This window comes from Hippoglossus hippoglossus, chromosome 8 (assembly GCF_009819705.1).
Source record: "Hippoglossus hippoglossus isolate fHipHip1 chromosome 8, fHipHip1.pri, whole genome shotgun sequence".
Classification (NCBI taxonomy): domain Eukaryota; kingdom Metazoa; phylum Chordata; class Actinopteri; order Pleuronectiformes; family Pleuronectidae; genus Hippoglossus; species Hippoglossus hippoglossus.
The window spans coordinates 23,391,940-23,414,804 of NC_047158.1; the positions used below are offsets into that span (position 1 = coordinate 23,391,940).

General features: G+C 40.4%; 3 protein-coding genes across 6 annotated transcripts; 2 read left to right on the plus strand and 1 right to left on the minus strand.

Moving 5' to 3' along the window:
• The first annotated feature begins 865 nt into the window (after positions 1 to 865).
• Positions 866 to 7,777, plus strand: ccdc103 (coiled-coil domain containing 103). The gene is made up of 3 exons (XM_034592883.1): positions 866 to 962; positions 4,865 to 5,016; positions 7,399 to 7,777. The coding sequence occupies exons 2-3, from the start codon at positions 4,865 to 4,867 to the stop codon at positions 7,499 to 7,501; spliced, it is 255 nt and encodes an 84-aa protein (XP_034448774.1). The 5' UTR covers positions 866 to 962; the 3' UTR covers positions 7,502 to 7,777.
• Positions 7,778 to 9,126: 1,349 nt separating this feature from the next.
• On the plus strand, positions 9,127 to 20,120 carry abi3a (ABI family, member 3a). Of its 4 annotated transcripts, none has more exons than XM_034592859.1 (12): positions 9,127 to 9,231; positions 9,458 to 9,598; positions 9,785 to 9,955; positions 10,659 to 10,835; positions 15,620 to 15,678; positions 15,885 to 15,938; positions 16,258 to 16,541; positions 16,635 to 16,774; positions 17,959 to 18,118; positions 18,860 to 18,994; positions 19,183 to 19,311; positions 19,581 to 20,120. In XM_034592859.1, the coding sequence occupies exons 1-12, from the start codon at positions 9,142 to 9,144 to the stop codon at positions 19,742 to 19,744; spliced, it is 1,704 nt and encodes a 567-aa protein (XP_034448750.1). In that variant the 5' UTR covers positions 9,127 to 9,141; the 3' UTR covers positions 19,745 to 20,120. The 4 variants fall into 4 exon arrangements, with proteins under 4 accessions (XP_034448750.1, XP_034448751.1, XP_034448753.1 ...); XM_034592860.1 differs by having other exon boundaries at positions 16,635 to 16,772; positions 17,987 to 18,118; XM_034592861.1 differs by having other exon boundaries at positions 9,177 to 9,231; positions 9,444 to 9,598.
• Positions 20,121 to 20,555: 435 nt separating this feature from the next.
• Positions 20,556 to 22,067, minus strand: ifnphi1 (interferon phi 1). Its single transcript, XM_034592882.1, has 5 exons — positions 21,899 to 22,067; positions 21,424 to 21,498; positions 21,120 to 21,272; positions 20,873 to 20,950; positions 20,556 to 20,716 (listed from the first exon to the last, which is right to left on the minus strand). Exons 1-5 carry the CDS (start codon positions 22,007 to 22,009, stop codon positions 20,588 to 20,590), a joined length of 546 nt encoding a protein of 181 aa, XP_034448773.1. The 5' UTR covers positions 22,010 to 22,067; the 3' UTR covers positions 20,556 to 20,587.
• Between the last annotated feature and the right edge of the window lie 798 nt (positions 22,068 to 22,865).

The window sequence follows — 22,865 nt, forward strand, 5'->3', positions numbered from 1 at the left end:
GGATGTGACAGTGATGTTTTTGAAGAGTCGTCACATTGACGAGATATTACGTCATCACAGTTCAACCTAAAAAATTTACAAACTGCTTCCTGTCTTTGTGCTAAGCTAGGCTAAATGCACCCTGGATCTATCGGAAGAAAGTCTTATCAGGGTCAGGGAGTTTTCTGACATGTGTTTCTGTAAATCTAAATGAGGTCTATTGGAAAGTTGCGAGGACCCAGGATGTTTCCCTGAGGGACTACACATACAGAACCACCAGGTTCTGATGAAACGTTTAAGGATGAATGTGCTGTGACGACACATCTGCACAATGCTGTGTGTTTTGATAGTATTGAGTTAATATGTATTAAAGATGCAGAACAAAGTTAAGATGAACAGATTAAACTCTGTATGTAAAAGGTGTTTTACTGATTTTAATAAAAACTGATCATTGTGACACTTGTCATGTTATGACTTCGCTCTTTGATCTTTGTTGGACTTTGTCTGATGCTCCGTTGAGATTTGAATGTTTGATAACATCTGATGTTGTAGGTTTTACAAACTTTCTTAAGTTTGGATCTTGACCAGAAATTGAACGTTTATTCATTCGTTCATCTAAATATTGATTCATGTTTAATCTCCTATTGTGTGGAAACTCACAGACGATAGAATCATATAGAATATAATTGTATAGAATAGAACAGAATTATATATAATAGAATAGAATAGTGTAGAATAGAATTGTATAGAATAGAAGGAATGATGCTGCAGATCTAAAACACATGGTTCCATGGTGTTGTAGCACAGTCCGGGCAGCAGGTGGAGGTATCAGCGGGTGCAGTTCATCCTCCGCCCAGCGGCGGCAGCACCGAGCGCAGGCGCTGGCCTGCTCCCCGTTGTCATAGAGATAGTTTGTTGTTTCTGACTCGAGAAGAGAAAAAACACCTGAACACACCGAGAGCGCGAGGAACCCAAGAAACCAGGTGAGACTCCTTTCCTTACCACTAAATCACTTTCCTTACCACTAAATCACTTTCCTAACCACTGAATCATCACTTTCCTAACCACTAAATCACTTTCCTTACCACTAAATCACTTTCCTAACCACTAAATCACTTTCCTAACCACTAAATCACTTTCCTTACCACTAAATCACTTTCCTAACCACTAAATCACTTTCCTTACCACTGAATCACTTTCCTAACCACTAAATCGCCTCCTTTCCTAAAATTATCCCCTTTCCTAACCACTATTCCTTGATCCCGATGGAAAACGCCACAGGGTCAAGATGTGAGGGAGAAGCAGTAAGGAGTTAGGAAAGGAGTTAGGAAAGGAGAACCATGGTGCATAAAAAAAGACTTACACAGTTTTGATTTGACTTTTGACAAAGTGTTTTAATACATTGGATTTGTTTCGTCAATATTTCTCAAGTACCTGATATAAGAAGGCCCAATTTATATAATAATTAATATATATATGACGTCATCCGAACCATACAGTATATATATATATATAAACTATATATAATTTCACTTTTGCTCAGTTCCTTCACAAAAGCGTAAACTACGAAAAATAACTAAGAATAACTAAAACAATGTGACTATCATTTTTATTATTATTATTCCAAAGGCATAATCTAACTAGATGTATTAAACAAAACAAAAAATGAAATAAACAAATGTTTAACTATCAAACACTTAATTAAACAGTAAATAGCTCCAACACTTACCCACACTCATTATTCTCTTATCTTATTAAGCTTATTAATAGGTTTAAATAAATAATCTTCTCTATTAAAGTAAATGTTTCGACATTATTTGGGTCTTAAATTGCATTTATTGTGGAGTTTAAAAAGGTCTTAAAAAGATACATATATATACTAATATACATATACATTAGTATATATATATCACATACATATATTTCTAATATCCTGGACAATGGATTTATTATTCAATAGTCCAACATATAACCTCCATAATATTTTTTTTCTCTAACGGGATTATTTGGATTTTTAAATAAACTCTTTAAACGAAATGATCTGATACATCAGCTCCGATTTCACTTTCCCTGACGTTGTACAGGTCGTTGTTATTCCTAAAAATCCATTCTGTGACATTGATCAATGTCACTTTCTCATTTTCCAGTTTTCCTTTTACAATGATATCTCTTCCTTCCTCATCACTGAGTGTTTTAATATGAGTATAGAGACCCCTCTTTTACTGCCATGACAGAATTAGCTATAAAATGTATTTTCACAACTCAATCTATTAAGCTTTTCGTTTTCCTGACTAGATGAATGTGTTTCCTGTCAATATATAATCTATGCTTTGTCCTTTCTCAATTATTATCTTATTTTTATTATCTATTTTCTGGCATTTAACAGGGTTATTCAAACCGTTCACGTTCAACAACAACATTTTCATGCTATTCTCTGACATTTCTATTTATGAAGTCAAGCTGCAGTCCAGACCCAAACATAAAACTTTGAGACTTCAAAAGAGAGGGATGTAATTTGCCTAATGTTGGGGAGGAGCCTTATCACTGTAGGGCCCCTCCCACAAACTGGTATTCCTCTCATAGAAGTGTGTTTACAAACATCACTCCTTCTGTCGATTCCATGAATTTATATAGATAAGTTATATTTGAGTCATAAATCTGACATCATATGTGGCCCAGGGTTTCTATCTGTTTTTGGTGAAAAAAGTAAATAAATAAATTCAGAAACAGAATAAAAATACAGTTATCATTTCCATGTTTGAAATTAAATATGTTCAGAGGCACATTTTCCCTTAAAAAATGACATGACCTGATCCATGTTTATTCAGATCCCCAAATCCACTTGTATTGTGTCTCTGGTCTGGTATCGCATCCCCTTCTCCTTTAATGCCATTTTAATTGGCCCGTGAGCGTTGCGTCTTCCTATGATGTCGGCTGCGTAATCATTGTCAAAATAAAGCCACTTTCCATCCAGCTCAATCTTCTGTTGCCACACTTTTCTAAGGACAATTTCTTTGATACACAAGCTATGCAAACCCCATCTAATGCACAAATAACCCATATTCATTTCCTGTGTTATTTCATGAATGGCTGAGAATCTTTCTTTGCTATATTCTTTTATAGTTTATTCGTCCTTATTCGTTTAGGAGAAGGCTCCTTTGATGACAGAATATGAGTCTTCTATGTCATCAAAGGAGCCTTCTTCATTTAGGAGAGCTGGATTCCAAGACACACAACTCCAGCTTGATCCTGTAGAACAAAGTGTACAACACAAGTGTAGGTCCTCAGCATCAGAGATTTCAGATTGGCTCCTCCTCTTCCTCATCTTCATAAAGTATCTTTATGATGATTACGTTTGTAAGTCTGAAATGATTGGGACCAGCCATACTAACACTCTGGATAAAGAAAATCAAAAGCATATTTTCAAATGCATATCAATCAGTCTATTAAGTATAAACTGTTATATTTCAAGTTTTATTTTGTTGATCTAGCTATGGTTAGCTAGCCAGAAAAGAAGCTAGCTAGCTAACAGGTAGTTAGTATTGCACATATTTCTCTTTGTCACTAGTAATAGATTGTAAAATATGACTTACATGCATCAGATGTGCAAAAGCAGCTGTGTTCCGTAGTGAATACATACTGTACGGGTCATTTTGACCTGTAAAAGTGAAGCAAGATTTACGTTCGTTTATAAAGTAAGAAAGGAAAAAGGATAATGATCAAAAACAAGATATTTAATGAATACTTGTATCAATATTAAATGATAAAATACATTTATTTCAAACATATAGCAAAGAAACACAAATTCATGAACACAGGAAATGAATATGGGTAATTTTTGACCCGTGTTGTGCATTAGAAGGATAGTTGTACAAAATTATTTTTATTCAAAAAGTAACAAAGGAAAAATTTAAATAAGGATTAATTGGGGAATACCTGAAATACTGAATGATGAAATTCATTCACTGCAAAGATATAGTTTTGGGTCAATGCTCTGTGAGTCTGCTGGATTTGGAGTATCACTCCGTCAGGTAGTGTGAGATGGGTGTTCAGCAGCTCATTCACAAATTCAGGGACAGACCTCCCCTCCTTTCCTTCCGGTACTGCGTAAATACGGAGATTATTCCTCCGAGAGCAGCTCTCCAAATCTGCTACCTTGTCATGCATGCTTGCGTCTTTCATCTTGAAGCAGGCTTTCATCTTGAAGCAGGCTGATTCCAGGTCTGTTTCTCACATTTTGGCCCTGCAGCTCTCGCAAAACGTTGTTTTGTCTTTCCCTTTAGCAATCTGTCTTGTTTAGCCTTGTTAACTTCTCCAGTTGTGGTTTCCTTGTCGACAGCATTGTTCTTGTTCAGCGACCGGGCCCATCCCAGTTTTCTTTTGTTTTATTCATTTTCTTGTCAGTCTTATGACTCCTTTGCAGTCTCTCTCCATTCATATGTTAGATTAAGTTGGTTGTTAGTGTAACAATGATAGGAGGTACTTTCCAAACTGACTTTGAGGAACTCCCGAGAATTGCCCTCTGCTTTCTACTTTATTCTAACGCAGCACGTGTCTGTAGTGTTGTTCTGAAACAAAAACAGAAGCTGTCAGATTCAGGTTGGGCTCGATTAGTTTTCTCTTGGGCTCGGAACTGAGCCGTCCGAGCAATGCTCAAATACATATATGTGTGTGTATGTGTATGTATGTCTTCTTCTTCTTTGTTCGGTTTATTGGCGGGTGGCCACCAACATCAAGGTGCATTAACGCCATCTACTGTGTGTTCTTCTTCTACTGTCATGTGTATGTATTTTCATGACAGAATTTATGCAACTAACATGTGACAATTTTCACTTTAAATCCAAAGAAGTTTATCTAAAACTGTTTTCCTGTGTGACATCATCAGATGATGGCTACGTCAGAGCGTGATGTCATCGACTTCTCTGCGTTGGAGCTAGAGCTGCAGGCGGCGGTTGAGTCTGAGCGGAGATACCAGCGAGAGAACGAGGCTAAACTGAGGGCTGTCAGCCAGAGAGTTGCCTCCTACCAGGAGTTCAGGTAAGTGCAGGGTCCTGGAAACTCCTGCTAGTTGGAATTTTTTTAAGTAATCCTGGAATATTCTGACCAATGGGACCCCAGTCCTGGAACGTCTTTAGAAAACTCAGCTTTAAATATCATCCTAGAAATTCCCTTAGAGCAGTGGTGTCAAGCTCAATCACAGAGAGGGCCAAAATTTAAAACTGTGACTACGTCGAGGGCCAAACAGGGTCAACATTTATCAAACAGGATATTGGATAAAGTGCAAAAAGAAAACATATTTAGGTAAGCTACATTCTTCTTTTATGTACATGTGCCAGAGCCAGATGTTTGACATCTTTTCTTGGCTACCAGTTCATTAATGTTTGGGTTAGGTTCTGTGCTGTGGAAACCTAAAGTGAAGGTGTGCATCCGTCAGACGACTCCTGTGTAGGTTTTCAAATACTCAGCGAGTGAGAGGAATATGAAAGTGTGCATCTAGCCGGGCATTGCTCACCGTGGAGCGTGTGCGTCCTATTTGCCGGTGGCCAGTTAGCTAGGCCAATGATATTTTATGGCGGGCCTTGAGTTTGACATGTCTGCCTTAGAGGGATAGTTCACCCAAAATGAAAATTTCACCACTATGCCGTTGGAGGGGGGGGGGGGGTTGTTGAAGTGTTTGAGTCCACAAAACACTTCTGGAGTCTCTGGGGTAAACAGTGTTAGAGCAGAATCCAACACAACTGAAGAAAATGGTGACTCCTTCTTCAAATATAAAGAGAAATGAATCAGTTAGATTTAGTTATTGTCCTCTTGTGGAGGCCAGCGACAGAAATGACCAGGTCTCACGGGGTTTTCAAGAATCAGACAACCTCTCCAGAGGAAAGTTTATCATGATTTATTGTTTTATTTATATAATTGTTTTTGTATATTTATGTCCATCAGTACATGGTTTATTCATATACATCATAGTGTTTCAAACATAACTAAAAATAAATATATAAATAAATAATTAAAGCCCTCAAAAAGCCAATTCATTTGCCTGAAAAAAATAAAACAATAATAATAATTAATAAAAAAAAAAAAATATTATAAAAATAATAATAATGGGCCCGAGCACATGCTTTGGTGAGAGTTTGAGGGCATTAATTTGTTGTTGAATCCTTTGATGCTAATAATGCTGGAGTGGAGTTGTTTGTTGACGGCTCAGCATCAAAGGATTCATGGTCCATGTATGTCCGAGATACAGAACCTCGTGTTTTGATGGCGTGTAATCAAACCTTGACGCCACGCCACGGTCACACCGTGTGACCAAAAATCGATCTTTGAGGTAGTTTGTATCTCCATCTTGTTGAGATGACACTCATCTCAATTTGAAGTTGATCTGATGAAAGCCCTGGGACAAGTTCGTCAGAGTAAAAATGTGAAAAATGGCCAAAATGGCCACTAAAAGCAAAATGGCGGGCTTCCTGTTGCTTTTTTCAAAGTGCACCTCTAGACTTTTTTGTTTGTCTGGTCATGATACACCTGTGTATCGATTTTTGTGAAGATCGGTCAATATGAACGCGTTCCAGGGGGCGCTGTTGAGCCATTTTGCCACGCCCATTTAAAATGACTCCATAATACGTACATTTTCACCACTTTCTAATTTTCTGCAAACTTTGTTAAGAATTTGAGCATGTTCAAGCCCTCAAAAAGCCAATTCATTTGCCTGAAAAAAAAATAAAATACAATTTCAATAGGGCCTCCCACGGTCTCCTACTGTTCGGTGCTCGGGCCATAAAAAACATAGCGCCTCCATTCTGCTTTTGTGATGTCATCCAAGTGTCCGTCAGCCCTGACTTTCCTATCCGACTTAAAACAGCATCATTTACACAACCTAAATGTCCTTTGATATCCTCTGGATCCACGTTCGCATGCACACACGGCTCATGCTCTCACATGCTCTCACCCACGGGCACGGGCGGGTTGCACAGTAGCATCGTTACTTCTGGTATTAGAGGTTTAGGCTAATTTGAATGTGAACACTTGGATGACACCACAGGAGTAGTATGGAGGCATGTTATGTTGTTTTATTACGTCTGAAGATAAATCCCTAATTTCTTCTATTGTATTGGATTTGGCTGCTACACTGTTTAGCCCTGAAACTCCAAAAGTGTTTTGTGGACTCAAACACTTCACCCACCCTCCATCAGCATAGTGTTGAGTCTCGAGTTTTGGTGAATTATCCCTTTAAGGATCTTTGAAATGTCATGAAGTTCAAGGTCATTAAGATAACTTCGGGGGTGCGTTACAAGTCTCCTGGAGCTCCTTCAGGATATTCTTAAGGTCCTTGAGTTCCAGGATGTTTTTTGCAAAGTTCCTTGGGTCCTTGTGGAGATGTCTTGACTCAGATGTTTGAGAACCTGTTTCTGTTTCTGTCAGAGACCTGGTCCTGACCTGTCACCTGAAACCTCTGGAGAAGAAAGACAAAGAAGGAGCTCCACGGAAACAGCCCTGGAACCCTGTTGCCCCGAGCAACAACTAATGTCGTCAAAGAAACGAGGAACACATTAACCTGCTTGAATTTTTTTTAATGTATTCTTGTTGCTTTTCACGATTCCCCAGATTATTAAAACTTTTAAGTTGTTTTCATGGTGCAGGTGCAGATGGTTCATGGTTGCAATTCAACCCTCAGCGTTTGTGGAGATACATAGTTTTCATTGAACAGGAAGTGCTGTGAGACTTGACTTGACCTCACACATAAAAAGTGGAACACGTATGAAATGAAAATGTGACTTGAATAAAAGTATTAAACCAGTGAGACATGTGTTTAAATCCACTGAAGAATCTCAAACACGGAGGAACTCACTGTGGCTGTTTTTTCCAAATAAAAGTTCACATTTTGGAGAGGCAAGGTTTTTACTTGACAACAGTCACATCAACACGATGTTAAATATAATAATGATATAAAATAAAACCAGCCTTACACAGCATTATTCACACCTTATATGAATTTCATGCACCCGCACTCTTTCTGTCCTGGTCAGTACCAGCTTGTTCTGTTTTACCTGTTGTCTGTTGCACATGATTATTGTGTTCATCACACTGTGTGTGAAGGTAGCATGGATGTTCCCTTCACACGTCGCAGTGCTCTGCTCAACCGGAGCGTCAGCTCTGTTGTTTTCATTGTTGATTGACAGTTCCTTGTTGGTAGGTGTCGGGCACTTTTCAATTTGTCCATCCTGGACCCGGGCCCCTGGTTTTGTCTTAACTGGCACAATTTGCACGTTTTACTTACTGTTGAATTGTTGCTTGTGTTTTTTTCTTGTTTGACCCTCCAGATTGTTGAGTGGGAGACTCATTGTGTTTTACCAATAGGTTTTACCTGGTTCAGCCCCGACTGCTGGAGTTGGCACGCCAGGCGCCAGAGATGCCTCCACATCCTGATGCTGTGTCCTCAATGCCTCAGGAAATGTGGATAACACCAACAGCTCTGGTTTTGTCTTTTCTAGGCAGGTTGATGTTTATGATGAGGAAGATGACTTTGATGCTGACTTCCATGTGGTTAAAGACTATCCTGAGTCCAGGGATTTTTCTGAAGAGTCGAGCCCTGTGGCTTGGGGGCGTCTGGTGGGGCATGGTGGTCTGAGTGGTCCAGAGCTCCTCCCCAAGGGTGTCCAGCATTTACGCTCCTGCTCTCAAGAGAACCGTGGTTGTTGGTCTGCCAAGACCCATTGCCACTAACCTGGAGAAACTCATTTTGTTCTCATACTTTTCAGTTGTTGATAATGAGATAATTGAACTCAAATGATTGTGTTCTTTTACAAAAATGTGGCTTTTCCTATGTAAGGCTTTTTGACCTGTAGGTGGGGTCAACTCAGTCAAAGAATACGGTTATTATTACAGTTTTGGAGTGGAGTCTGGTCTATATTGTTATTATTAGTAGTATTTTAAATGCATGTTCTTGTAAACTCTTTTGTCGAAAGTGAAACAAGAAGTTGTTTGTGCTAAGCATGTTCCCTGAGGTGGAACCACAGGGAGGAGGTCTCACTCTGAGCTTTATGAAGGAGATCGTTACACTCTGCGTGTGAGTCCATCAGCACATGTTTGACGTTTGAAGTTTGGGTCAGAGTGAGACTTCTGTCGTGTCTTGTTGGTCTTTGAAACCGTCGCAGTTGAGTTGTAATGAGGAGTGAGTCATCTGTGCGAGTAGAGACGATCTTTGTCTGCAGGTTGAAAAGTTTTAGCAGAGTCAGAATCAGTCAGGATCAGCTGGTGAGTGTGTGTCCGTGAGAGTGAGAGCGAGTGTGTGTGTGTGTGTCTCTTACGTCTCATGTGTCAGTTGTTTTCATCAGGAATGTACTGATAATTTTCTTGATTGATTTTTGAAACTTCAGAATGATTGACAGGAGGAGAAGTTTGATGACAAACATCAGAAGAATAGATTTTTTGATCAATCAATAAATAGTATTGATTGTTGTTTCCACCTGTGGAACCTCAGAACGAGAACATGAAGGATCAGAACTTTAATGACGACGTGACAAAGATTCTGGACGAAGCTCCGAACGCCAGGAAAGCTTTGATGGAGAATTATGACAATCTCCTGAAGGTGGCGCAATACTGTCACGACAACTACCTAGAGGTCAGTGCTGCTAATGCTAATGCTACTTACATCTATCCTACTACTGGTAATGCTTTTACTAATGCTACTAGTACTGCTTACCACTCAACCTGCTGCAACAACTAACTGTGGCAGTAGCAGTTTCCCTTTGTTTCCAGTCTTGTTGAAGCTAGGCTAACCCGTCTGGTCTCCATGTTTATTTGTCAGTCAGGTGACAGCAGCATGGTGGCGCTGGAGGAAACTAAAACCTTCACCACCCAATCACTGGCCAGCATTGCCTACCAGATCAGCACACTGGCCTGTAGCGTCCTGAGTCTGTTCGACGCTCAGACCAATCAGCTCTGTCACATGGAGTCATCCATCAACCACATTGGTCAGGTTAGCCCCGCCCCCTCTTTCTGCTCCATTTGTGTTAACATGACAAAATTCATACAAAATGGTCGTTAACACAGTTTAACACAAACGTCATGAATACTAGATTATTACAGGGTTACTATAAAATGAATACAGGATTAACACAGGATTTTTATAGGATTACTCCAGGATTCACTCAGACTGAGTTTTAGAGGTGTTTCTAATAAACTGACACTTGAGTGTAAAAGAGAAAAGAACAATTTTACTCAAAGAGGTTTTGAATAAAGAAAGTTTGTATGTGTTTGTGAGGACATGAGCTGGTTTCAACAATCTCAGAGGTGTGTGTGTGTGTGTGTGTGTGTGTGTGTGTGTGTGTGTGTGTGTGTGTGTGTGTGTGTGTGTGTGTGTGTGTGTGTGTGTGTGTGTGTGTGTGTGTGTGTGTGTGTGTTGCACTGACTGAATGAATGGAGCCTCTGTTTTCTTTCGTCTTTGTGTTCACTTATTGTCATTCATCCATTCACATCAGTAAATGTTTGTATTGGAACCTGTAGTGTTTTTCTCTAATAATTTATTCCATCATGTCAAATCAATAGTCAATAAATTGAAGGTGCAGAGTTTTTCAAATCATCAAACTAGTCAAGTTCATACTTAATGTTTAAATCAAACTTTATTTAAAGAATCAAACTCTGTGGAAACAGGAAGTGTTTTGACATCATGTCGTCCTCAGACCGTCGAGATGCACAAAGAGAAAGTTTCCAGGAGAGAAGTCGGCGTTAACACGGCGGTGAGACGAGTCCCACGCAGCCACAAGATCCTCCCCCCTAAACCTATACAGCCCCGCCCACTTTACAGCCGCCAACCAATCAACTACCAGCAGCTGGACGGCCTGGGACACAGCATGAAGGTACCCCACACTCACACAAACACACACTCATACAGACACACACACAAACAGACACAAATACTCACAATCACACTCACACACACTCACAATCACACAGACACACACTCAAACAGACACACACTCACAAACACTCACACAGACACACACTCACACACACAACCTTCACCCCTCAGGTTAGTTTTTATTTACAAATATGAGAAAAGTTTAGAATCTGTTGTTTCAGAGAATCTGAATTTAAAACGACAAAAGCACTGAAGTTTTGTTCTGAGTCTGAACAGGAAGTTAACAGGAAGTTAACAGGAAGTTAACAGGAAGTTAAAAGGGAGTGACAGAGCTGCAGTGAACCACAGAAGAAGAAGTTCAACTTCAACTTCCTCATTCAAACTTGATACATCTTCTGTATTTATAATCTACTGGACTGTACCACTGTAATCTACTGGACTGTACCACTGTAATCTACTGGACTGTACCACTATAATCTACTGGACTGTACCACTGTAATCTACTGGACTGTACCACTATAATCTACTGGACTGTACCACTGTAATCTACTGGACTGTACCACTGTAATCTACTGGACTGTACCACTATAATCTACTGGACTGTACCACTGTAATCTACTGGACTGTACCACTGTAATCTACTGGACTGTACCACTGTAATCTACTGGACTGTACCACTATAATCTACTGGACTGTACCACTGTAATCTACTGGACTGTACCACTGTAATCTACTGGACTGTACCACTGTAATCTACTGGACTGTACCACTATAATCTACTGGACTGTACCACTGTAATCTACTGGACTGTACCACTGTAATCTACTGGACTGTACCACTATAATCTACTGGACTGTACCACTATAATCTACTGGACTGTACCACTGTAATCTACTGGACTGTACCACTATAATCTACTGGACTGTACCACTGTAATCTACTGGACTGTACCACTGTAATCTACTGGACTGTACCACTGTAATCTACTGGACTGTACCACTGTAATCTACTGGACTGTACCACTGTAATCTACTGGACTGTACCACTATAATCTACTGGACTGTACCACTATAATCTACTGGACTGTACCACTGTAATCTACTGGACTGTACCACTATAATCTACTGGACTGTACCACTGTAATCTACTGGACTGTACCACTGTAAACTACTGGACTGTACCACTGTAATCTACTGGACTGTACCACTATAATCTACTGGACTGTACCACTATAATCTACTGGACTGTACCACTGTAAACTACTGGACTGTACCACTGTAATCTACTGGACTGTACCACTGTAAACTACGACTGGACCTTTCTGTTTCTTGCTGCTCTTCAGTTCAGACCTTAGAGAAACAAGTTATTGTTCAAGTACTGGAAACAGAAATTAGACTCTTAATATGTTTTTAATTGTTTGTCTCAAACTCCCCGTCTTCACTAACGACTGCTCCCCCCTTCACTGGATCGTCCAGTTCCTCGACAACATTTCAGAGTTAATCGATAAAAATTCAAACATACTTACACAATGCCGCTCCTGCCAACCAGGACCAAGAACATTAGCCAAAGAACCAAATAATCAAATCGTTGTGCAACAACAAAAACACAGTGATCAAACCAAGCCAACAGACAACAATAGAGAACTTAGAAACTCAAGAACTAACCAGGACAGTTACAGACAAACTATACCAGAAAAAATACATGCAAAACAATAAAGTACTTGGATGATCCCAGGCCTGGCCTCTTCTACCTCACCCCAAAAATACACAAGTCTCCCAAGACATGGACGCCCCCCCCCTGTGGTTCAGAGTCATTGACCATTCTCAACCCACTCTCCAAACTTCACCCCAGTTACATCAAAGACACCAATAAAATGTTAATAAAATAAAAAACCTTCAATAACCGCTCACTCTCCTATTCTCCATAGACTTTGACTCATTGTATACCAACATTGAGACTGAAAATAATAAGCACAATAATACAGTTGCTCGAAATTACACAAGAAACGACTTTCAATTCAACAATAACCACTATCTCCAGCTGTGTGGATGTGCAATGGGCCAGAAGTACTCCCCATTGTACATCACATTACATTTCATTTATCTGACACTTTTATCCAAAGCGACTCACAATAAATGCCTCAACCATGAGGGTACAAACCCAGAACAACAAGAATCAAGAAAGTACTATGCTATAAGTAAGTGCCATTTAAGTGCTACTAAAGTTTTTGTTTAAACTTTTATTTTTTTATCAATCTGAGATTGTAGATTGAAGTGTTTTATATGCACATTTTAAACTCTGGAACGACGGGCAGGGGAAAGGATCCATTTATTAAAAACTATAGATCCATCTGGATTAAATAAAAAATATAAAAATGGATCCATTCCAGTTTTTAGCAATATGTTTTTAGAGTATTTCTATAAATACTAACCTCCCAGAGCTCTTTCCAACAGATTTTAATTGGGACCTTTATTGACTGAAAAATACTGAATGTTTTATGATCGTCTATTTAAATAAATTCTAATTAATATGAAAACTATTCATTTGATCTTTATATTTGTTGTATCATGTTTGTAATATCTTTTTTAAAATCTTGGATTGGATTGAATCTAGGAGCTGGTTGGCACAGAAGCAGTGTGGCTGCCTTAGTAGCAGGAGGTTGATGGCTTGTATCCTGGTCAGGGAGAACCGTAGCATAACGTGTGTGTGTATAAAACATCTTAATATTATGTGAATTATCACATATATACATATATATATATATTTTTACTTACTAACCAGAATGTTTTTGATCTTTTTAGTGCTTATATATATATATATATATATATATATATATTAAAGCAGGGGTCATCACAGTATATTGTTTAACATACCACCTGTTTTATTAGGATTAGCACTTTCATAAATAACAATTTTGTAAATTACTTACCCTTGTTATTTATATATGTTTAATATATAAAGATTGGAATTCATCAATGCTCATATTTTATTTCACTCTATTGAATAGTAAGTCTTAAAGGGGACATATCATGCAAATTCCACTTGGTTAGTGCTCCTACAGGTTAATGTGGGTATCTGGCTCATGTCTACCAACCCAAACACTCTGGGGAAAAACACCAGCGCGTTTTGTTATAGTTCCTCTACGTCAGAAACGTCATGCTTGAGTGACTCGAATGAGCTTCCTGGGTTTTGTGTCGTAACAAGGAACTGGAAGTCTCCCTACATGGTCTTCAATCAATCAATCAAATTTTATTTGTATAGCCCATATTCACAAATCACAATTTGTCTCATAGGGCTTTAACATGGTGTGACATCCTCTGCCCTTAACCCTCAACAAGAGTAAGGAAAAACTACTTAAAAACCCTTTTAACAGGTAAAAAAGAAGGTAGAAACCTCAGAGACACATGTGAGGATCCGTCTCCCAGGACGGACAGAAGTGCAATGGATGTCAAGTGTAAAGGAGAACATCAAGATAAAGGTTTTAGCAGCATTGATAAGAATAAACATTTTGAAGTATAACTGAAGGTCAGTGAATTGGTGGATTAATGTCATTAATGGTCAAGTGTCTGAGGAGAAATACTATGTATCGAGCAGTCCTGCTGCAATCATAGTCCATGGTCAGCAGCCAGCAAGATCAGGATCCACCATCAAGATCAGATGCCACTATAGTCCACAGTCATTGTCCACTGCCGCCATTAGGATCCATCATCAGCTGCCACCTCGGTCGTGGTCCACCACCAGTATCTGATGCCAACACGATAAAGGATCTGCCTTTGTTATCACGATCAGCCAGCACGATGCAGAATCCGCCAAACTGGATCCACCATTACCGTCTTGGCCCACCCCCCACCTCAGCCCCATAGACTGTATATATAAGGTCAGCCCGCGATTCTGCTTTCTCCGCTTGTTGTTGTACCCGTTGAATGTCGGGGTTCGGGGGTAAATGATGGTCTTCATAGCCCCCCCCCCCCCCCCCCCCTCTCTTTCTTTCTCTCTCTGTCTGCTTGTGTGCTTGTAGTGGGGGGGCAGAGGGGGACATTTAATTATGTGATTGGGAAAATTAAAACTCCAGGACAACAGAAGGGGAATACAAAGTATGGGATGCATATTTGATAATTTATATCATATAAAATATGTAATTTATATCGTTTAAAATCATGGGGGGAGAGGGGAGCTGGCTCATTAGCATTTAAAGGAACAGGCACTCAAAACAGGTCGCTCTGTGGAGGGCTGTTTCATACAGGGTAAAAAGGCTGTTTTATATGATCCTTGTGGTATTTTGACCAAAGTATGTTACAGACATTTCATTAAGACCCCAAGGAACCATATCAACTAGTGGTACAATGGGCATGCTATGTCCCCTTTAAGTACTGACGCTCCGGCTGCCTTCCCGTTGCCGGTTGTTCTTTTAACCCCCTTTTTTTAGGAGGGATCAATACAGAACCTGGTTTTTTATTTATTCTGAATCTCCCGGATCAATAAAGTTTGGTCTTATCTTGCATTCAGTCCAATTCTAACCTAAAAATCCTAAACCTAACCTAACTCCAACATAAACCAAATTTTAACCTCAAACAGACCTTTGAAAAGTGAGGACCGGTCAAAATGTCCTCTCAAAGTCAAGATGTCCTCACTGATGGTATTGAACCAAAACTGTCCCTCATTACTATAGAAAGACAAACACACACACACACACACACACACACACACACACACACACACTCTTTGTTGAGCGTGGGAAACTGTCTGAGACACAGGATCCATTCATGCTTTCCCCCCCCCCAGGTCTCTGGGAAACAGTCGGACAAAACAGGAACGATCCATAAACACGGCGCCTCCATCAGGTTTGATCCTGTCATCACGTCTACACAGTTAGTTCTGTCACATCACAGCCTGTAAGTGTGTGTGTGTGTGTGTGTGTGTGTGTGTGTGTGTGTGTGTGTGTGTGTGTGTGTGTGTGTGTGTGTGTGTGTGTGTGTGTGTGTGTGTGTGTGTGTGTGTGTGTGTGTGTGTGTGTGTGTGTGTGTGTGTGTGTGTGTGTGTGTTTCAGGTCTAACAAACCTCCAGAGCCAGTGCAGTGCCCGGTGGCGCCCCCTGTCATCAGGTAACACCCCTGACAGTTACTGTCTTTACATCGTATGTGATGAGTTGACATGTTAACGACACGTGTCAGACCCGTGGTCGGAGCTGGAGGCGTGGTCTCTTCAGGTCCGTCTGGATGAACTGATCAGAGGGCAAAGTTTGTGGGTCCGACACTATGTTGTTACCGTGGTCATCACTGCTTGCTGACTAGTCGTTGCTTAGCATCTCAGCTACTGTTGTGCACAGACTAGTTTTCAGTTTCCACGGCAACAAACTAGACAGAATCCTGATTTAACATTCATTGATCTGTATTTGTATTGATTTATTGATTTTTCTTTCAGCTCCAGTTTTGGGAAACCTGTAGCTCCGCCCACTATCCCCACCACCTGGCACGCTGCACCTGAGGGTGACATCATCACGACACTTCTGGATGAGGCCCCGCCCCCTCCTCCTCCTCCTCCTACAACAAATGAGATGTTGTCTCAGGATGTCTCGCCCCCTGCCCCTGCTTCATCAGGGGACATGGTGTCCCCGTCCCCTCCACCTCCTTTGCCTCCCTCTCATTCAGAGGCTCTGACCAATCACAGCAGTCCATCGCAAGGCCCGCCTCTAAACCTTGAGACAGGTGAGACAATCCCAAACATGTCAGTTAACTAGATCAGCAGAACTAATCATTGGTCTAACCCTGAGTGACATCACCTCTCGTCTGTCTCGTCAGTGGTGGAGGAGAACAGCTTCCCCCCTCCCTCCCCTCCCCCTCCTCCTTCTGATGATGACAGCTTCCTTCTGCTACCCAATGACGTCTCAGAGCTGCCAACCCCGCCCCCTCCACCAGCACCCAGTCAGGAAGTAGACGGTGTGTGTGTGTGTGTGTGTGTGTGTGTGTGTGTGTGTGTGTGTGTGTGTGTGTGTGTGTGTGTGTGTGTGTGTGTGTGTGTGTGTGTGTGTGTGTGTGTGTGTGTGGAGCTTTTTTTCCTATCTTTATTCAAGAGCATGGTCTTTCAGTTTGAGAGTGGATGAACCCCTCCCGCCGAATGCTCTCTCTGGCGCTTTTACACACTGTCTGATAAAGATCCCGACAGTAAAAATCTCACGTCAGCCTCATCCGCATCTAAGTTAAAATGGCATGTGGAGCTGAAGCATCCAGCTAGCCTAAAAAGTTAGCTCCAAGTAATTGAAAGTCAAAAAAAGACCAGGACCCCTGCCAACAGCCCCAATGACCCAAACCACATTGTCTGCAGCCTTCAAGGGTATGAGTGCCCAGCAACAGGTAGACAAACTCGTGCAGGGTATGAATAAATAAACAGGCAAAATTAGCAATAATTTAAAAAAAATAAAAAAAAACATTTCTTTTAGGAATTGATACATATGAAGTACAGTTTAAGACAAGGGGTAGTGATGGATAAAGTTTTCTTTAAAAAACAAGTTAAGTCTTTCATTTTCATTTTCCACCTTAAAACTATGAAATGAACTGAACTATGAACTAGTTCAGAATTTAAATGGTGAACTATGAACGTGAACTATTCATGTTTACTTGTATGAACTGAACTTTGAACTAGTTCATGAGAGGTGTGAACTTGCACAACACTGTTCATTTCATTGGTTGACCAGTGGTCAACACTACACCTGGTGTCCTATAGGTTGAGGAACTTCGACAGGATTGTTGCACCCAAAAAATCCAAGAGCAGAGGAGAAATCTGAAACAGATGATTCACGAGCGCACAGAAAGCAGCCCGAGTGCAGGAAATCGCTGAGAGTAACAATATATCTGAGTGCAAACACACAGTTTGAGCAGAAGCAGAGAAAATTTAAGTGCAAACAGAGGCTATTTGAGTGCAAGGGCAGGGTTTTGAGGAAAGGTAATACACAAACTGAACATAAATTCAACAAGTCATGCTCTCAAACTGAACGACCACGCTCTTGAATAAAGATAGGAAAAAAGCTCCAAATGTGTGTCTGTGGGTACATGTCTCTCCAGTTCAGGAGTCGTTGAGTTCAGGATTCATTAGATACGTTTCATTTTGTTCTTCTTCCTCTCTCAGTTTCTTCTTCTGGGGTGTTTTTCTGCAGTGACCCTCCCCTCCAGGAGGAGTCGCCGACGCTCGCCCCCCTCGACTCGCTCTCTCTCTCTTCGGGTCCGCTCAGGCCCTGCCTCCCGCTGCCACTACACACGCTCTCTCTTCCTACCTGCTGTCCAATCATGTAAGCCGACGGAGGACACCTCTGCTGTCTGACTGAATAGACAGATAATCAATAATTTACTGATGAGTTCAGTTGTTCCCTTAAGAAACAAACAGACAGAGAGGAGGTCCTGAAGTTGTTGAGCATATCCTGGAGTCCCTGGTGATGTCATGGGGTCCTTTTAGTTGGTTGTTCCGGTTATGTTTTGAAGTCCTTGAGACAGCTTTTGAGGTCCTTTTGGGGGGGTGTGTGTTTGGGTGGTTGAGTAGAGGTCAGTGAGGTCATTGAGGAAGTTCCAAGAATCCTTGACGATGCTATGGGTATTTTTAAGGAGTTACAGGCGCCATTAAATACATTTTATTGAGTCCATGGAAAAGTTCAATGAGTCCTTGAATAAATACCAGAAGGTTGAAGTGAGTCGAGTTTAAGATGCTTGAGGGCTCAGTGAGGAATTTTTTGGAGTTCTTGAGAATTTTTTTACAGGAAAGGTTCTATGAGGTTTGAGAAGTCCTGAAGCAGTTTCCAGGAACCCTGGAAGAAGTTCTAAGGTCATCATTCAGGTCCTTGAGTGTCCTTAAGTTGTCAGGTTGTCCTATAGCGATGTTTGAGCAAACTCTTGGAACAAGTCCTTAAGGGTTTTTTAACGTCAGTGAGAAGTTCAGAACTTTATTGACTGTGAGGCACAAAGATTGTTTCTGCCAACAGACGATAACTCTTTTCATTAATCATAGTACTGACTCAGCTTCTCTTTCTGTCTGTCAGTGATGATCCCCCCTCCTCCCCCGTACCCTCCCCCCTGTCCTCCTCCCACCTCCTCCTCCTCCCTCACCCTGCTGCCCTGCCCCTCTTATGCTTCCTCACCTCGGCTCTGCTTACCTGCACGTCTCCAACACCTGGGTAAGAAAAGAATTACTGTGCTATCTATTCTCATCTAGTGGTAGTGCTCCTAGTGGTGGTTCTTTGAACTGCAATAGCACTACACACACCTGTACAAGTAAACGACCTGCCCTGCTGTCAAAAGCCTGCCTCCTCAAAACAGACCAATCAGAGCTGTCACTCACAGATGCTGTATACTGTTCTTTCAGATCTGGAGATCCCAGCCCCGCCACCTCCTCTCCTATTGGATGATGAAAGTGGCCTTGATGACATCATGCCACCCCTCCCTCCACCAGTGGATTTAGACTCTAACGCCCCCCCACATTACCTGGAAAAAGGTACTACTGCTACTGCTATTACTATGCTACACTACTACTACTGCTAGTACTGCTACTACTACTACTAGTACACATCACACATAGACAGAATCATAGTCAGATAGTGCGGTATTTGTAGTATATACACTTATACCAGATATAAGGAAGTAGTGGACCCTGTTATCACCATGATGACAACAGCCCTAATGCAGAGCTCCACCTGGGGGCTGTAGTCAGATCTGCAGGGTGTTTGTACGCCTCCTCTAACTGCAGTTTCCCCGTGTGTCCAGTGGTGGTGCTGTACGGCTATGAGGCTACGAAACCCGATGACCTGCACCTCACTGAGGGTGAAATCATCTACCTGACGCATCGCCATGACGACGGCTGGTGTGAGGGATTCCTCAACGGAAACAAAGGCTTCTTTCCAGAGAGCTACGTCCAATTACATAGCTAGATTGAAGCCCTGCCTCCTCTCTGTTGCCATGGAGACAAAAATCTGTGTTACGACATCATGTTAATTGTGTTTATGCAAAAATATTAATACATAACGTGCACATTCAACAATATATTTAGAGCCGTTTTACTGACGATTAGTGAAAGAATGAAAGTTCAGGTGAATGATCATATTTTATCTTTTAATCATTGAAGACTTTGTCAGTAGCATAAAAACACAGTGAGGAAGATGATGTGAGGTCATTTACAGATGAAAACACTGTGTATTATTTGTAGTATTGCATTCTTTGTTATGTGATCATATGTAAAACCATGAAATGAAAATGAACTGATTCCCTGAGATGAATAAAATCATATCATTTCTTGTAATGGCATATTTCAACAGTGTGATGGGCTGTGCACCTCTGCGAGGCTTTGCTGCCACCTGCAGGTCGTCTTTTTATACAGCCACTAATTGATAAATAACAGGAGAATATGATAAACAAATAAATAACATGATAATATGATAAACAAATAAATAACAATATAATATGATAAATAAATAACTAACATGATAATATGATAAACAAATAACATAATATGATAAATAAAAAGCTAACATGATAATATGATAAACAAATAAATAATGATAAATATGATAAATAAAAAGCTAACATGATAATATGATAAACAAATAAATAATATAATATGATAAATAACCAATATGATAAACAAATAACATAATATAATAAATAAAAAGATAATATGATAAACAAATAAATAACAATATAATATGATAAATAAATAACTAACATGATAATCTAATACATGAACAACATGATAATTTAATTAAAAAACAGACTCATTATTGTCCAAGTGTAGAGCGCCTCCTGTTGGCAGCAGAATTTATGATGGACGCGACGAGAAGCTGCAACTGGTGAAGATGAAGTTCTGTTTCTTTCCTGATGAGTTCCCATGATGCAGTACTACCACCCTGTACACAAAATACTACAATCAGTACTACAGTCAGTAATAGTACCCTGGGTACACTGAACTAGATAAATCAGATTTATTCTTATTATTACTACAATCCATCATTCAGTCAGTAAACACAGTACTGTAGAAAGTACTTCACAGTATAAGTACTCACAGTGCGGTACACAGTTCTTCTGAGTAGCCTCCTGTAGTATCTCCTCAGTGGTCTGTTTAAGTGTTTCTTAGTCAACACCTGTAAAACAAAAACATGGCAAAGTACTTTATTGTGAGTACTTAAAGTACTTTAGTCTGAGTGTGTTAAATATTTTATTGTGAGTACTTAAAATACTTTACTTTGAATACTTAAAGTACTTTACATAGGAGAGTATTAAAGTCCTTTGTAGTATTTCTTATTTACTCACACATGTGTTCAGTTCTTCTTTCAGTCGGTGGAGGTTGACCAGGAAGTGATGAGTCATGTCCGTATCCCAGGTAATGGAGGAGCGGTTGTCATGGCGATAGAGGTCAGAGATCCTTGACAAACTGTCTCTGATGAAAATCAACTGAGAATCTACCTGGAAACAGAGAGAGAGCAGCTGTTTTCTGATTGGCTGGGACCGAGGCGAGGTCATCAACTAAACTTTTTTTTTTTAAATATGTGAATGATGGATGGATGGATGGATGAATTGATTGATTAAATGATGGATGGATGGATGGATGAATTACCTGTTGGTCGCGTACTTCTGTGTAAAGTGTGAATGGAAAGGAAACTGGACTCTCGTCTTCAGTCAGCTGACCTCCCTGAAAAATAACATCATTACATCATATTTACAAACATTGATATATGTGTGTCTTCAAAGATTTAAGATATGATTTATATCACTTTTCTATATACTTAAATATACACACTCTTTTTATTATTTTTTAATTCAAATATGTGAGTGTGTGTGTATTTTAATACTTATTCATCTGTGTACCTCTTAATATAAGTAAATCCACTTCATATATACAGATTTAACCATTGAGACAGCAGGACCTTTAAAGGACCAGTTCAGAGTTTAGATTCTTCCTTTTCAACCTGAAACGTCCTGCCAGCTTCTTCTGAATGCACCATCACATACTTCTGATACTTTGACTGCAGTAAGGTTACAAAGTACTTGTGTATGGTACTTGTACTACTACTTTGATGCGATTTACTCACCATGTGTTGAAGGAGTGTCAGAGTGACCTTGCTATAGTGATTGTAGTGTCTGAGCCAATCACAGCAGAGAGCAGGAGTCAAGGCACAGAGGAAGATGGTCCAGCTGATCATGATGAAGGTGATGATGATTACAATGAAGAAGATGATGGTGATGATGATGAAGACGTGCTCTGTGTCTGTGTTTTGTCTCTTACCTGAATCAGGTGAACACTTTTAAACAGAACAAAGTGAAAGACAGAAATTCCATTTCCATTTCCATTTCCAAGTTTCCATTTTCCTTTCACACTCACACACTCACACACTCAGACACTCTTTAACTCATGAAACATTTTCAGGAGAAAGTTCTTTAAGGGTTTTTGGAAGTTCACGTATGGAAATATACAAATATATATAACGTTTAAAATTTAAAGGTTGTTTTGATTTATTTGATCAATGTAAAGCACAGTGAAATAAGTTCATGTATTTTATATTTTGTGGGCGGGGGGGGGAGCTTTCGCTTTCTGGTCTGTGAATCAAACCAATCAAACCCCAGAGAAAAGGGAAACCGGTGAGACTTTCAAAATAAAGTATAATATTCATGACATGACAGTGTGGAGATTCAAACACAGAATTTGAAAATGAAAGTGAAGGAACACACGCACACGCACACACACACGCGCAGACGCACACACTCACACGTACACACTCACACACTCACACACAAACACACTCACACACACACACACACACACACAGGAAGTGGCTCCTTTTAACGATAAAAGCTGGGACCTGAGAACAGTCGTGAAGAAAAACAATCAGCAGGGGGCGGTAATCCACCTTGACGTTGGTTGCCTCCCGCCAATAAACCGTACAAAGAAGAAAAACGAGTATTACGGGACGCTGTGATTGGTCTGTTGGAGCTGTCGTCACTCATGCAGAGTTCTGATTGGCCACGGCAGTAGAACCGGCCCTCAGCGGACGCATGGGA

Bases quoted from the DNA above. Each gene is read 5' to 3' on its own strand.
- ifnphi1 (XM_034592882.1), bottom strand. From the start codon at position 22,009: ATGATCAGCTGGACCATCTTCCTCTGTGCCTTGACTCCTGCTCTCTGC. The intron at 21,273-21,423 runs GTAATTCATCCA...CTCTGTTTCCAG, and splicing joins CAGAAGTACGCGACCAACAG to GTAGATTCTCAGTTGATTTT. The intron at 20,717-20,872 runs GTGAGTACTTAT...TTTTGTGTACAG, and splicing joins GAAGAACTGTGTACCGCACT to GGTGGTAGTACTGCATCATG.
- ccdc103 (XM_034592883.1), top strand. From the start codon at position 4,865: ATGATGGCTACGTCAGAGCGTGATGTCATCGACTTCTCTGCGTTGGAG. The intron at 5,017-7,398 runs GTAAGTGCAGGG...TGTTTCTGTCAG, and splicing joins GCCTCCTACCAGGAGTTCAG to AGACCTGGTCCTGACCTGTC.
- abi3a (XM_034592859.1), top strand. From the start codon at position 9,142: ATGAGGAGTGAGTCATCTGTGCGAGTAGAGACGATCTTTGTCTGCAGG. The intron at 15,939-16,257 runs GTAACACCCCTG...TTTTTCTTTCAG, and splicing joins GTGGCGCCCCCTGTCATCAG to CTCCAGTTTTGGGAAACCTG. The intron at 18,119-18,859 runs GTAAGCCGACGG...TCTGTCTGTCAG, and splicing joins CCTACCTGCTGTCCAATCAT to TGATGATCCCCCCTCCTCCC.